Genomic DNA, 14,373 nt, shown 5'->3' with positions numbered 1-14,373 from the left:
CCGGGGAGGCTGTCCTCGTCCGTGTTGGTGTCTGTAATCCTGCTGTGAGTCTTGGGGTAGTAAGGACAATTCGGGCCCCATGACTGAAGGGTGAAGTCGATCATTCAGTGTGTGCTACGGCAAGAGTTTGTGGTGGAAGCAACTGCTTCAAGACTGTGGCTTCTGGATGGAGTCAGGTAATCTCCCAGGGGTGTGAGTTGGAGTCTTGTTGATGGAGATCTGTGGAAGGATGGCGCCTGCTTGACATTGAAAGCTGTAGAGCTGTAGAGGTCATCCCGTGTGCTGTGTGTGCAGTGCATGGGTGTGCAGACATGTGGCCCATTCTTGCACAGTGGAACTGGGAGGTGTGTGGGTTCAGGAAAGATCACTGGATTAGGAATGAGGAGTCTCCTGGGACCGTGGATGAGCTACTGCACCACTGTGGCCTTGGCTCATCTGTGCCTGATCCCTATCTGCAGAGGGAACTGCCATGGTGTTGGAGCCATCTTTTTGTCTGAGAAATGTCAGTAGCTGAAAGAAAAGCCTTAGCAGCTCCCCATACCTTCTGTTGCTTCCTCCCTTGCCTGGAACACCCTCCCCTCACCTGGCCACATCCTGTGTACCTTTCCAGACTTGACTGCTCCTCACCCTGCACTGCCTCTGCCGTGTGGCCCCATTCCCTCTCTGCATTCGCACTGAGCTGGAAGACCACAGCCTCCTCCATCTGCTTTCTATCCTGAAAGTCCAGCTTTTTCAAAAAACTTATTCTGTGTTTTTGAATATGCTGACATATTTTAACCTGGGTTATATTAATCATGAAGTTATGCCCCTAAATCCTTCAAAATGACCTTTCCAAAAATAACTCCATGTTCCCACATAGCCAAAATTGTAATGTCTGTCATACATGACAAGGTTAGTAATGATGTCTCAACACCATCTGATACGTAGTCTGTGTTTACGTTTCCCCAGGTGCTCCCAAGTACACTTTGTAGATGGTTTATCCAAAACGGTCCAGTGCGGGGCGGGGCCCCTCATGGCATGTGGAGTCTCTTAATCCAGAACAGTCTTGTTTTCCGTGGCCCAGAATTGTGGACAGACTTAATGTCTGGCTTTTATAGGTGCCCAGGAACTGCTTGTTCAGTGAAGGCACAGAAAAGACAATGGGGATGAGATATTGAAGACATGTTTTTCTTCTTTGGTTCAGGGGGGGATTTCTCTCAGTCTTAAATATTAATGATGTTTGGCATTCAATTAAAAAACTATGCCCTCGGTCCTCCTCCGTGCCATTGTCTTCTGGACGTACACCTTGATCCCCAGGCTTGTCGGCTCCTTCCAGTGTCTCCCCAGTGTTTGTCGAAATCCCCCTCATCCCGCTTGTCCCTGTGGCTGAGGTTCTCCGACCTACGATTGCAGAAATCTTCCTCAGATAGTTTCTCTGTGTCTCACTATTTTCTTCTATGGTCTGTATAGTTTAGTATCTTCTGGCCGTTCTATTTTATGCCCACATTGCTTTATATATGGCCTGTGTATTTCATAGAAGGCAAGATAATTTTCCTAAACAGTGCCAGCTACAATTCAGCTTCCTAAGAAGCAATTTCTGCAAAGCATTGCGAGAGAAATGAGGTCCAGCAAACATACTCTGTGAGAATAGAGTTGAGAAAGTCATTGTACTTGAGGGCTTCATTTTTATCTCTAAATGAGAGGGTTGACCTGTAAGTAATGTAGATGATTCTTCTCCCTGTTCGGTGGGCTTTTTCTTGTGGTTTTTTTGAATTTTTTAAAAGTGAGAGTTTTCCTTGGCAGAATGGAGTTATCTGTAGGTCTGTTTTGATAAGCGAGATTTGCTGTGCCCTTTTCTTTCTGAAGGCGTGGGGCATTCCAGTTGCTGCTTCCTGTCCTCAAGTGTGTTCCCCTTTCCCTGGTGAAGATGAGAAGTCTGAGGCCTGAGGGGCCCAGTGCAGGGCTGTAGCAAGCAGGTGGTCAGGGAGGCTCTACTCCATAGACCCAGCCCCCTTCCTTCTTCCAGCGCTGCGGCCTCCTTCCCACAGCGTGCTGCCTTGTGTTGTGCCATTTAGTGTTAGGCCGTGGGAACTCCCCTCTCCACTCCCCTTTTAAGAAGGTATTTTTCTGTCCTTGTTTGAATACTCTGGGCTTCTTTTATCCCTGATTTGGTATTGTATTTCATTATGTAATTTCTATTGAGAGTAAAATATCAAAAATAAACTAAGTAATTTTAATGTTAATTTTCTGGTGGAAAACTGGTAGGATGATTTCATTTTAGGAATATGGGATCATTCTACTGCACATTTAATTCACTTAATGAAAAGGTAAGTGTGAGTGTTTGAAATATATTTTTCCAAATGGATAGATCCTAACGCGTATTTTGGGGCGAAGTGTGTCTGTGCAGCCACCCTCTTCCCTAGCATGGTGCCTGTGCGAGGTGGTCCAGATGGCAGGAAGTGTGCCTGTGCTGGCGTTGAGCCTTCTGCTGGGCAGGATTCCTAATGACCTTCCTTACCTCACCAGGAACGCCTCTCACCCTTGGCTGTGTGTTAGAGTCACTTGAAGAGGGTTGGCATTTTGATGTCTGAGTCTCTCCAGAGCACTGCTGGAGTATCCTGCCCTTTTACAGCCCCCCCAGGAGGTCTTACTGTGCAGCTCCTGCTGAGAACTGCAGCTCCTGAGGCTGAGGCTTCCAAAAGGAGGCCTGGAGACAATGGAATATGGTTTGCACTTCCCTCCATCCTGCTGCTCCTGCCTTGCCAAGAGTGGAAATACTGCTAAAGCACCCCGCAAGTCGTGGTGGGGAATGAATGAATCCTGTCTAAGATACTCGCCTTAATAACCCTAGGGGAACAATCTAGTGTGTTACATGTCATGGTAATTCCTATAGACACACGGATTTACTTTTTGGGGAGAGATTTCTACAGAAGTTCTGAGACTTAAGTCCCTCTTATTCCCATAGTACAAAATTTCTCTGTACTCAGATTTTTCTGTTTCTGTTTTTTGTTGAATAGATTTCTATTTTAGGAAATAGTCTGTTATCTTTCTCTAGAGAAGCACTTCAATCAAAACATTATATTGGCTGGGAATGTGCATTTTCCCCCTCTCGGGTAGGGATTTGCCTCATCTCATTGTCTAGCTTCCTGTTGAGAAGTGTGGTGTGTGTATTCACTTAAGCTCTGATGTCATATTGAAGCCCATTGGTGGGCAATTTCAGCCAATCAGATGCTTCCTGGTATCCAAGTAAGAAAGATATATAGTTCTGGAATAACAGGAAACTTCACGTTTTTCACATCCTGTTGTTCTGGGTTTTGTGACTTGCTGCCTTGCCACTATGAAGGTTAGTAGAAATTTATGTATGTATTTCTTTTTGCAGTATACCATGACTTGAATTTTCCGAGCTCTAAGATTAGATCTGTAGAGCTGAAAGACATTCAGATCTCCTATTTAAACATTTTGTGATGAAGAGAAATTTTATGTTTTGCATATAAGGAAGCTGAGGCCTAAAATTTAATTCCTTTTTAAAAATGCAGCTTAACCCGTATTTGTTATAGATGGTTATGTCAGCCTAGATGCTGCTCTCATTTGAGTTGGGATTTCTACTTAAATAATATTACAACAAATGTATTCTGTATTAAAGATGATTCTAAAGACGATCTGTTCTAAGGACTGTTTTTTAAAGAAAGGATTTAGCTTCATGAAATCAGTTATATTTTGTGCTTTGTTAGAAATGGCATCGGTAAGCACATAGAATGCTTAAATGTGTTCATAGCTTTCTTTTTACGTTTTGTGGTTCCTTTCGGTATTTCCTTGTGAACTTCAAGAAAGTGACCTCTGGTTTTCAGCTCCTTTCTTGACTCTCTTAGTGATTTGATGGCTTTTTCTCCTGAGGTAGTTTTTCCAAGTCTGGTTTTTCTTTTTTTATGTTTGAACATCTCATGACTATTTTTACTTATTTGAAAAATTATAGACAGAAGGCCTTTAGCTGAAGATGAATTTTGAATAATACAGCAGGACTTTTTCACATTTGGTGTCACTTTTCTTAGCTTCTCTTGGCGTGAGCTTCATTACAGCAGCATGCAGCGCCTGCAGGGTGGGTGGCTGTTTGGATGCTGGTGCACGTCTCCATTCGGATGCCTTCTAACTGTGTACCAGCCTCTGTGCTGGGTGTTGGGAGATGTACAATCTGCCACTGCAGCTTTTTTAGTCTGGGAAGGCCTGTAGACATCCACCATCAAATTATCATGACACATGTTCTGAGGGAGTCTGGCTGGGGACCTGACCGGGTGTGGTGGGGGCAGCAAGGCTATCAAGGCAGGGCTGTGTCAGGAAGCAAGATGAATAAAGATTAGCCAGGAAAGGGAGGGGACCGAAGGCAGGAAGAGGAGAAGTGGGGCTTCTGGCAGGGGCTGCTAGAGGTGTAGGGAGAGGGCAGGACTGACAGGAGGAGAGGATAGCCCTGGAGAGAAGGTGGGGCTCTTGTCCACTGATGCTCATTTCCGGTAATCTCAGGACATAGGGCAACAGGATACACGTTTTGCTATTTAAATACATCTTTCTGTTACTTGCATCTCTGAAAGAAATTTTTTCTTAATTTTTCTGGAATATAGTTGTGGATGATTTGACTGTTAAATTTATTTTTGCTTGAGGTTATTTGGTGACCAGAAGCCATATGTGGTCTTTGAGCAGTACCTGAGAGCTGTGTTTATTTTGACATGGCTGTGTATGTGCACACGCGTTCTAGACTCTAGTTGCCACATACGTAGGCAAACCAATGTGCTTTACCTTTCCAGGCTCCAAAATGAGTGGTGGGAAGTGCCTGCCAGTGGCAACGTGACCAGCTCCATCATGGTCCCAGGGCTCTAGATAGCCCTGGATTGGAGGGGATGCGGTTGTGGGCTTGCCTGGTCCTGGCCTCAGAGCTCTGAGGGTGGTGGTGTTCTCTTGTCCCTACCCCTTTCCTATCTGGGATCTGCTTCTCCTGTCTTTCCTCCTTTTTCCCTCATATCCACTCGGCTCTCTGATGTCTGCATTTTCTTTTGCTGCTGTTAGCTTTGGAATTGGCTGTCATTTTCCCTTTTCTGTGTCTAGGAAAGAACATCTGTAGCACGCCCTGCCTGGGGCCTCTGTGTTAATCTAAGGAGAGGAGGATTGAGCAAGCACCTCTGCTTGCTTGCTGAATGCCAGCAGCCTGCTGCCTCTCCCGCCACCCCCCCGCCCCCTCCCTGGCCCCGTGAATGAGCTCACACTCCAGCGTGTAAAGAGGGGCAGGGGCGGGTGTTGGGCAGGGAATTGGCCTAATGCCGAGGGGGGACCCTGCGCGTAAGTAAGAGGGTTCTGATTGGATTCTTATCCCAGGACTGAGAGACTGAGCGTGCTGGTCTCCCTGTCGCAGGTTGTGTGGTCTCCTTAGGATTTCAGGCTGAGCATCGTCGTGTTGCTGGGAGAACTTAGTTCATCCTGCACCCAACGTAAGACTCTACTAATTTTGCTTGTTTAATTTTTCCTTTCAGACGTTTGATGCAAATGATTTGTATCAGGGGCAGAATTTTAACAAGGTCCTCAGTTCCTTAGTGACTCTAAATAAAGTAACAGCAGGTAAGACTCTTTTTTTATTGAACTCGAGGGGGTGGGAAGACATACGGGCTGACACCTTTGGTTTTCTTGTTTTACCAAGGCCAGGGGAGCGTTACTGAATTTACAAAATAAGCTTTTGTTGCGTTACATTTTGATTATTCCTTTTGCTGTGATATTTTATTTTCCTTGTTAGAACAGAATCTTCTTTAAATGTTCTGGTATGTATCAGGTGTTTTCCTTTTTGTGGATGGAGAGATTTCTCACCTGAAGGTATAGCAGGAGAACAGCGTCTAGTTCTAATGGGAAGGCTCATGGGCTGTCTTGGAGCTAGAAGCACCTTTCTCTGAGTTTTTATTGAGTGTATGCTGATTAAAATTTGTGTCTAGTGAGCAGAAATTTTGAGCTGTGACCATGATAAGGGAGTGGCTCGTGGATTGGCCTGTAAAGTCCACACCACCTGTCCAGGGCTCCTGAGGGCTATGGCACCCAGGTACATGGTGTGTGTGGTCCTAGCCCCTGTTAGTACTGAAGTGGAGAGGAGGTTTTGGGGACATGGTGTGCCCCTCTCATGGGCCACAGCAAAGACAGGAGTTGTTCAGACAGGGTCCTCTGAGGGAGGGTGCATGTTGTCCATGATGCCAAGGTCCCCAGAGGAAATGCTCCACGAGCCCTGAGGAGCTCTTTCTTGGATCTCTGTGTGGCTCAGAAGGAAGGAACTTTTTAGTTGCTTTTTTGTTTAATTAGAGTAACTTTTTTTTTTTTAACTTAACCTTCACGGATGTTAAATATCAGATTTGTGGGGGAAAGTGACATGTCCTTTTCAAACAGAAACCTCTTGAGTTTATTTTGTCAGGGTCACTTCCAGGTTTGGTCTGGCCCTTCAGAGGGGGTGTATTTGCCTCACTGCACACCGAAGAGAGACTGGGGTTATGAACGCTTTGGGGCTGCAGTTCCTGGCTATGGGAGGCTTCATCGGTGGTGCAGGGACTGTCCTTGGTGCTGCCTCCCAGCACATGTGTGCTCTGACTATTGTCTGAAAGTTGCTGCTGCTGCTGGTGCCATGGCGGGAGGCACTGGCCCCCATCCCTGGGAGCAGGGGCAGACCCCAGGCAGAGATGTGGCTGTGGCTGCGTGTTCACAGCTTGACTTCTGAGGTTTAAAGGGCTGTTCAGATGAAAGCATCTAGGAAACAAAAATTTACATGGCAGGATTATGAAGATGGATATAACTAATGAAAATTGTCACATTATTTAATGCCTTCTCTGTCTCTACAATCTAAAAATGATTCTTTTAATATGAACAAACAGTGCACTTATCTAAAGTTACGAATGACATAGAAAAGGACATATGTTTACAGTAGATCACTGGAATTTAATACAAGAAACACTGCAACAGATGATGTAGAGAAGTGGCATATTCATGTGTCCTGACCACATGGGGGATCTGCCTGCAAACTCATATTCATCCATGCCTCAGAGTTTTGAATGACTTTTTATGGAGACAGGGTCTTGCTCTGTTGTCCAGGCTGGAACACAGTGCGTAATCTCAGCTCACTGAAGCCTCAGCCTCCTCAGCAGCTGGGTCTGCAGGTGTGTGCCTCTGTGCCTGGCTAATTTTTGTATATTTTGTAGAGATGGGATTTTGCTGTGTTGCCCAGGCTGGTCTTAAACTCCTGAGTTCAAGCTATCTGCCTGCCTTGGCCTCCCAAAGTGCTGTGATGACAGGCGTGTGCCACCATGCCTGGCCTCAATGATGTGCCTTATAATTAACGTAGGTCTCTGTGGCAGCTAGGGCAATACCACAGATATGTAAAATCTACAAGTAATCCTTAATTTGACTCTGCTCCCATCGAATACTTTTCTAGAGGCTGCTCACAGCAGCAGAAGATAGTAACTTTGAATTTCACTGTAGATGTTTTCTCTACCTTCCTCGTAAGTGGGGGTGCTAATTAGGAAGAAGTGGCTTTAGAAGATGGCTTTAATTTGCCCACTCAGTCTTGGAATGGTCAACTTTCAAGGTTTGAGATGGTAGGATTTACAAGTAAATAAGAGAAGTCAGAAACCGATGACTCTCAGGCTATTGGTTTTTACCTCTACCTTATGAAAATGTATTTCGTGTATGTTCTTGGGTGTCATTGGCTATGTGTTGGATGTAAAATAGCTTTGTTCTTTACAAAGACAAATTTGGAAGTTATCAGATAAACTTTTAAGCTTTTAAACTACAGGAATGACCCCTCCTAGATGGAAGGAATGTTTTGCTTTTCTGTTTGCCCTTTGTTTTTGTTCTTGAAGTCAGTGGGGAGGCAATGCCCGTATCTTTTCTTTTCTTTTTGAGACAGAGTTTTGCTCTTGTTGCCCAGGCTGGAATGGCGCGATCTTGGCTCACCGCAACCTCCGCCTCCTGGGATTACAGGCACACACCACCACACCCGGCTAATTTTGTATTTTTAGTAGAGATGGGGTTTCTCCATATTGGTCAGGCTGGTCTGGAACTCCCAGCCTCAGGTGATCCGCCTGCCTTGGCCTCCCAACGTGCTGGGATTACAGGCGTGAGCCACCGTGCCCGGCCTTGTATCTTTCTAGATTTCAACTTTCCTTGATTGGCGAACAGTAAGACGGCTGCAGCAACCACAGTTACTGTGGACATTCTTAGGAAGATGTCTTTATCCTTGTCTTTCTGCTTCTGTCACTTAAAACCATATGTGTTCTCAAGGCATTTACTTGACTGTAACTGGCGTTTTAATTGGATAGAAGAAAGCTTGGTGATGGGGAAATACAGAATGTCTTCAGGATGCCCTCCTCATATGAGAATTTCCTGAAAGGCCGGGGCCAGCAGAGCGCTGCAGCCCATGGCAGGGAACCCTATAGAATTTGCTAGAAATGCCCTTTTAGCTGGTTTTGTGCTGCAGGTTGCCTGAGACCCCTGTGTTCTCAAGTAGAACGTGCTCTATAGAGATTACTCATAACCTGCCCTCTGAGAGCAGGTCCTGGGAAGTGTAGGGTGCATGGGTGACCTGAGAAGAATTTAAGACCATTGGGATAGCAAGCCCACGTCTGTGGGGTCAGGCAGGTGGCGTGAAGGGAGGAGCTGGATGGAAGGGTGTGGGTGCTGGGTCCTCTCAGGACAGCCCCTGCCCCACTCTGAGCCGCTTTGCCTTAGGGGATATAGATCTGGTGTGGCCACATCCTAAATGTGTCAAGAGCAGTGGGGAATCTGGGTTTTTGCTAATACCTTCAGACTTTTAGATGTTGACAGTTTAATTCAGAATTTTATCAGATACTGTGTAAGCTAATCCGACCTGCGAGGAAGCTGGGACCTGGAGACTTAGGGTTGCTTTCAGGGAAGGCTCCCTGGAATTTAGGACATGGCTGGGCACGTGCCTCTCAAAACAGCAATTTTCCCAGCAAACTTTTTCACAGCCTTGTTCTCTCTGTCTCTCTCTCTTTTTTTTTTAATTGAGTCACTTTTAAGAATAATTTGCTATTATTTGTTGGTTGGCCTATGTGGAGTGTCTTATGAAGGGCGATCCAGAGAATAGAACTAAGCCTCTTAATATCTGTTTACTTTGATTCTGTCAACGACTTCATGAGGTGAGTAGAGCCTGTGCTGCCTTAGTGTTGGGGAAATAATCCCCAGAAGGTTCTCTCTGGCTGAAAAATACAGCGAGATTTTCTCTTTTAAATAAGAGTCTTTTCCTTCTGTTGCTTATTGCATGACACATCGTCCCGGAAGAGTGGGCACGTGGTGGTAGCGCGTTGGAGAATCAGTACTTGGTTGTTCTCTGCTCCATAATCGAATTTGAGAGGCTTTTTTTTTTTTTCCAGGTGACGGGAAAATCTTAAGTTATAATACATTTCACAAACTTTTGAAAATTTTACTAGAGAAGAACTGATTAATAGTTATCTCCAGATAATTTCTGGAAAGGTAGTTGGGGAATGAATGCAAGTCATTTATGTAGCAAAGAATTTGTTCTTTGTTTTCTGCATAAATGGGCTGCTTTGTTGTGGTCTTTTGGTGTGTCCCTCTGTGCTGCCCTAGTTTTAAAGTCTAGTGTGTAGTGTGGGTGCGTGGTATCAGGCGCTCTCAGCTCTCTTTTTCTGTGTGCATGCCCTTTGCAGACATCGGGCTGGGGAGTGACTCCGTGTGTGCCCGGCCCTCGTCTCACCGCATAAAGTCTTTTGACTCCCTTGGATCACAGTCTTTGCACACTCGGACTTCAAAACTGTTCCAGGGCCAGTATCGGAGTTTGGTAAGTTTGAGAGATTTTGTTACTTAAATATGTTTGGGAAGGATATGAGTGTGTGTATGGATATATCTGGAAAGATACATAAGCCTCCATTAATGGTGTTAAACAGGGTGAAGTTAGCTGGACTTTGCCTCTGCTGCTCCTGTAATTGGGTTTGACATTCGCTCATTACCAGATTATCCAGATATTGTGCCTAATGAGTACTTTTGAGAAACGCACTTGTTTTTAGGTTGTATTGCAAGACTCATGACTCGCTATCTGGAGTGATGCGTGCTTTAAAATACATCCCTTGTCACTTGCATGGCATTATTAGCTATGCACATGTACAGAAATATGAGAATAAGAAAGATATATGTAGAAATACTCAGCTCTGTAAAGAAGAGATGGTTAAAACTAAAGAATCTGACTTTTTTTTTTCTCCTCATGAAAGCATGGCTTAGTGTGCTTTTTACTAAGGCAGGATTTAGTTTATAGAGGAGGGAATCCCTTAGAATGGCTGATTGGGATGCGGAGAAAGAAAACTTAGATGATTGAACAGTTGTCGTGGAGAGTGAAAAAATACTCTTTTATAAATGCTCAGGATACAGACTGTGAGTAAGACCCACGGAATGTAATAGTGAAGCTGAAAATGGGAAATTCAAGCCCTTAAAGCAGGGCTGGGCTGCCTGGAGAGTGTTGGGGCAGAGCCAGGGCTGCTACTCTGTAGTCCTGCACCCTTCTCTGAGCTGCAGGCTGGCGGGCAGTGACTTTGATTGGCTGCTGGGGATACCACTGCTTTCTCGCGACATCTTAATACATTACTTTGTTGGAAACATAGTGATCATGTAAAGTGAGTCTGGAGAGAACCCTATTCTAGAGTCATTAAGGGTCCATGGATTTTCCTCTGCCTTAACACGGGAATATTGCTAAGTAAGCTGGTGGCGGTACTCAAAAAATAAAAATTAGTTTAGATAGAGTCGTGTTTTGTAGAGGGAAATAAATTAGAGTGGTTTATGAAGCATGTGTTAAAAATGGAAAGGTACGCAAGGAATGTGATTTTTATGTTTCTGAACTTTTTGACCTCAAACTCGCTGTCATTGCTGTGTCTCCTCTTAGAGGACCCCTGAGGGGTCCGACTGCTCCAGGCGCGGTGGGCGGTGGGCTGCGTGGCCTGAGTGCTGCAGTCCTCACAGCGGCCCCACGAGGCCTGGCTGTTGCTGTGTCTTGCTTTGCAGGAGTCTGCACTGGAGGAATTCTGTGGACTACCATTGGGAGCATTAGAATTCCAAGTTAAGGAGAACTAAACAAACCACTCTAAACACACTTGAAATTAGCTCTGTAGGCCGGGCGCGGTGGCTCAAGCCTGTAATCCCAGCACTTTGGGAGGCCGAGACGGGTGGATCACGAGGTCAGGAGATCGAGACCATCCTGGCTAACACGGTGAAACCCCGTCTCTACTAAAAAAAATACAAAAAATTAGCCGGGCGATGTGGCGGGTGCCTGTGGTCCCAGCTACTCGGGAGGCTGAGGCGAGAGAATGGCATAAACCCGGGAGGCGGAGCTTGCTGTGAGCTGAGATCCGGCCACTGCACTCCAGCCTGGGCGACAGAGCGAGACTCCGTCTCAAAAAAAAAAAAAAAAAAAAAAAAAAAAAGAAATTAGCTCTGTAAAATGCATGAGGAAAACTATGAGAGATATCAGCAAGATTTACCAAGATAACCTTGGGTAAAGCCGTGATTTGCTGCCTCACCCATTCACCGGTGGCAATTTTCATCTGATTTTTTTTTCTTTTTGAGTAGAGGACCGGATTACAAATGTATAATTTTAAGTAAAATAAAGTTAGATGTAATGTTGGTAATCTTACTGAGATCATAATAAGTACAGGATTAATTTTTCATGAGCTGCAGAAATTTCATTATGCTAGAAATCAAGACTTGCGCTCTCTGACCTGTGTGAAGTCTTTTTGGGGCTGACTGATGTTTTGATTGGGTGCTGGTGAGCTGCTTTCTCTTTGATGGAATGTGCCAAGACCTCTCTCAGCCATGCTAGGTTAAGAATGAGTGTTTCTTTACCCTTAGGTTTTTCTGTGTGTAGTTTATCAATAGCACTTTGAGGTAGTTTCCTTGGATTAAAAATTAAAAACATCTTGAAACAAGAATGGCCAAACATTCCTTTGAAGCTGGGTGGTGGATGCATGGAGGGCCACCTGTCACTCTCTCCTTTTGTGTGCATTTGAATATTTCCATGTTAAAAAGTTAAGCTAAAATGCAACTTGCAGTTTTTTGAATGTCAGTTTTGAGATCATATTAAACCTCAGCTTTGAGATTGCATAAGACGCTTCCATGCCCCAGACGAGGATCTGTGTTCTGAGGGGCTGATGCTGTTTACTCCCCTTTGCTCTTGCGTTGCTCCTTCATTACCTGCCTCCCTTTCAGTGTAAGAATGTGTCCTCCAGCCACCACTGCAGTTGTTGGTTGTTTTTATAAGCTTGTTTTTCATCTGTGAAACCGTCAGGCCCCTGCCCCAGGACAGATTTCCTGCCTCGGGATATATAAGCAGGCTTGAACAGTTTGATGTTGTGTTTACTGCTTTGCACTGCAGTGGAGGTTTTCACTTGTCTGCGGTGCTTCTCCACCATTCCAAGGAAAGAACACCTGGGAGAGTTCTTACCCACTTCCAGAGGCTGAGCTAAATTGAGCTCTTTATCCAGTTCGGCTCTGTGATGGGCCTCGGTGGTGAAAAATGTGGTAGGCGCCAGCTTTAGATTGAGGTATGGCTTTCCTCACAGATAAGGCATGAGTTCGTACTTCACTCTTAAGAACTTTGATCGACACCGCTGGAATTCCTGGTGTCTCTGCTGTGCTTTTTAGTCTTCAGCTGCTGGCTGCTGATAGGTACAGCCCTGAGTGCTGAATGCTGTTCTGAGAGTTTGGGGATGGCGTTTGTGAGGTGATTGTCCCCATCATCCTTCATTTCTGGGAGAGGTGACTTGATTTCTTAAAGTGCTTCTTCTGCTTCTGGAAACTAGGGACCTGGATGTCTGGCACAGTCCTGATGCTGGCAGGTAACCTTGGCTTTGGACCAGTCACTGAGTGTGTTTCCAAGACATACAAGAAGTTATATCCAAATGTATTGTACACATTGTTAAGTATTTTCATATACCATATTTTGTCAATTCGAAGACTTCTCTTTTTAAGTCATTTTAACACATCTGGAAGTATGTGTATCTTATAGTTGATGGTATGCCGTAATTTAATTGACAGTATTTGGTGGAATATAAAGACATTGTCTAATTTTTGGCATCTTACATTGGTTAACATATTATGAGGAAGCTGAAGCTTAGAGATGATATTTACACAAGATCATGGCACTCAGAAATAGTAAAGTTGGAGTGAAAATTGTCTCAGTCCTTTGACAAACATTTCTCCTTCTGTGAAGGAAATTACAGGTGCTCTTAGAGAGTGGAGGAGAGGGTAGAGTTGGCGTGAAGCAGCACTCCAGAGTGTCCTGGTTTTGGATTGTTAGGATAATTTCAGAACATGGGATACAATAAAGTAAACAGCTGATTAAGATGCAAGATACTGATGGGTGGTGCTTTGGCTCTAGGTGTCAGAAAGAGGTCGTTAAGGAGCATGATGGGCATAGATGACCGTGCCCGGCCGGGTCATGTGTGCCTGGATGGGGTCTCTTTTCCCTTTGGGTTAGGGCAGTGGGGAACTGTCTTCACTTCTCTCCAGTTACTTTTGTTGACATGTAATATCCATAGAAAAACAGTTCATGTGTTGTGTGCATACAGCGTGATGTACTGCATGATGAAATTTTTTTTTTTTTTTTTGAGATGGAGTCTCGCTCTGTCGCCCAGGCTGGGGTGCAGTGGCTGGATCTCAGCTCACTGCAAGCTCCGACTCCCGGGTTTACGCCATTCTGCTGCCTCAGCCTCCCGAGTAGCTGGGACTACAGGCGCCCGCCACCTCGCCAGGCTAGTTTTTTGTGTTTTTTAGTAGAGACGGGGTTTCACCGTGTTAGCCAAGATGGTCTTGATCTCCTGACCTCGTGATCCGCCCGTCTCAGCCTCCCAGAGTGCTGGGATTACAGGCTTGAGCCACCGTGCCTGGCCGCATGATGAAATTTTATACATGGAACATTCCTGTGTAAGCAGCACCCAGATGAGGAGGCAGAGCATGACCAGCTTCCAACTCCTCGATGGGGCTCACGTTCCCCAAGGTATCTGCTGTCCTGATGTCTAATGGTAAAGATGAGTTTTTTCCATTTTTGTATTTTTTAGCAATGGGATTCTGTGGCATATCTTTTTTTTTTTTTTTTACAACTGTCTTGTTTTTCTCAACTGAATGATTTAGACTCCTTTAAGTGTCATGTTGAGTCCAGACAGGTGACAAGCTACAGTTTCGGAGAGCTTTTTAAAAAAGGGGGAAAAAACCCCTCAATGATAAAATAGTGATGAAATACGTCTCTTCCAGCTTCCTGTAACACTATTGACACTGAACGGAGCCCTCACTCAGCTGCCGTGATTTTAGGCTGAACTTGGTAGTATAGAGTGTGTAGTTGGAATATAGCCTTTTCTAGGACAC

General features: G+C 45.0%; 1 protein-coding gene across 23 annotated transcripts in view; it reads left to right on the top strand.

The window, feature by feature from the left end:
- Window positions 1–14,373, top strand: part of ARHGEF7 (Rho guanine nucleotide exchange factor 7) — a 181,657-nt gene that overhangs the window by 75,948 nt on the left and 91,336 nt on the right. For 14 of the 23 annotated variants that reach the window (XR_004428955.1, XM_033177221.1, XM_033177224.1 and 11 more), the window contains 2 exons: window positions 5,496–5,580; window positions 9,678–9,808. The exons of 6 other annotated variants lie outside the window; for them this stretch is intronic. Coding sequence is in view for 9 of the 17 variants with exons in the window: in XM_033177221.1 (XP_033033112.1) it covers window positions 5,496–5,580; window positions 9,678–9,808 (216 nt within the window). In the remaining 8 variants the exon portion in view is untranslated. Of the gene's footprint in view, window positions 1–3,234; window positions 3,323–5,495; window positions 5,581–9,677; window positions 9,809–14,373 lie in introns of those variants that run through there. 3 more of the 23 variants (XM_033177225.1, XM_033177227.1, XM_033177236.1) reach the window with 3 other exon arrangements.

The sequence above is a fragment of the Trachypithecus francoisi genome, unplaced genomic scaffold, assembly GCF_009764315.1.
Source record: "Trachypithecus francoisi isolate TF-2019V2 unplaced genomic scaffold, Tfra_2.0 Lachesis_group18, whole genome shotgun sequence".
Lineage (NCBI taxonomy): Eukaryota > Metazoa > Chordata > Mammalia > Primates > Cercopithecidae > Trachypithecus > Trachypithecus francoisi.
Note: the sequence above shows the minus strand (reverse complement) of the source record. Positions and strands in the feature narration are given on the sequence as shown.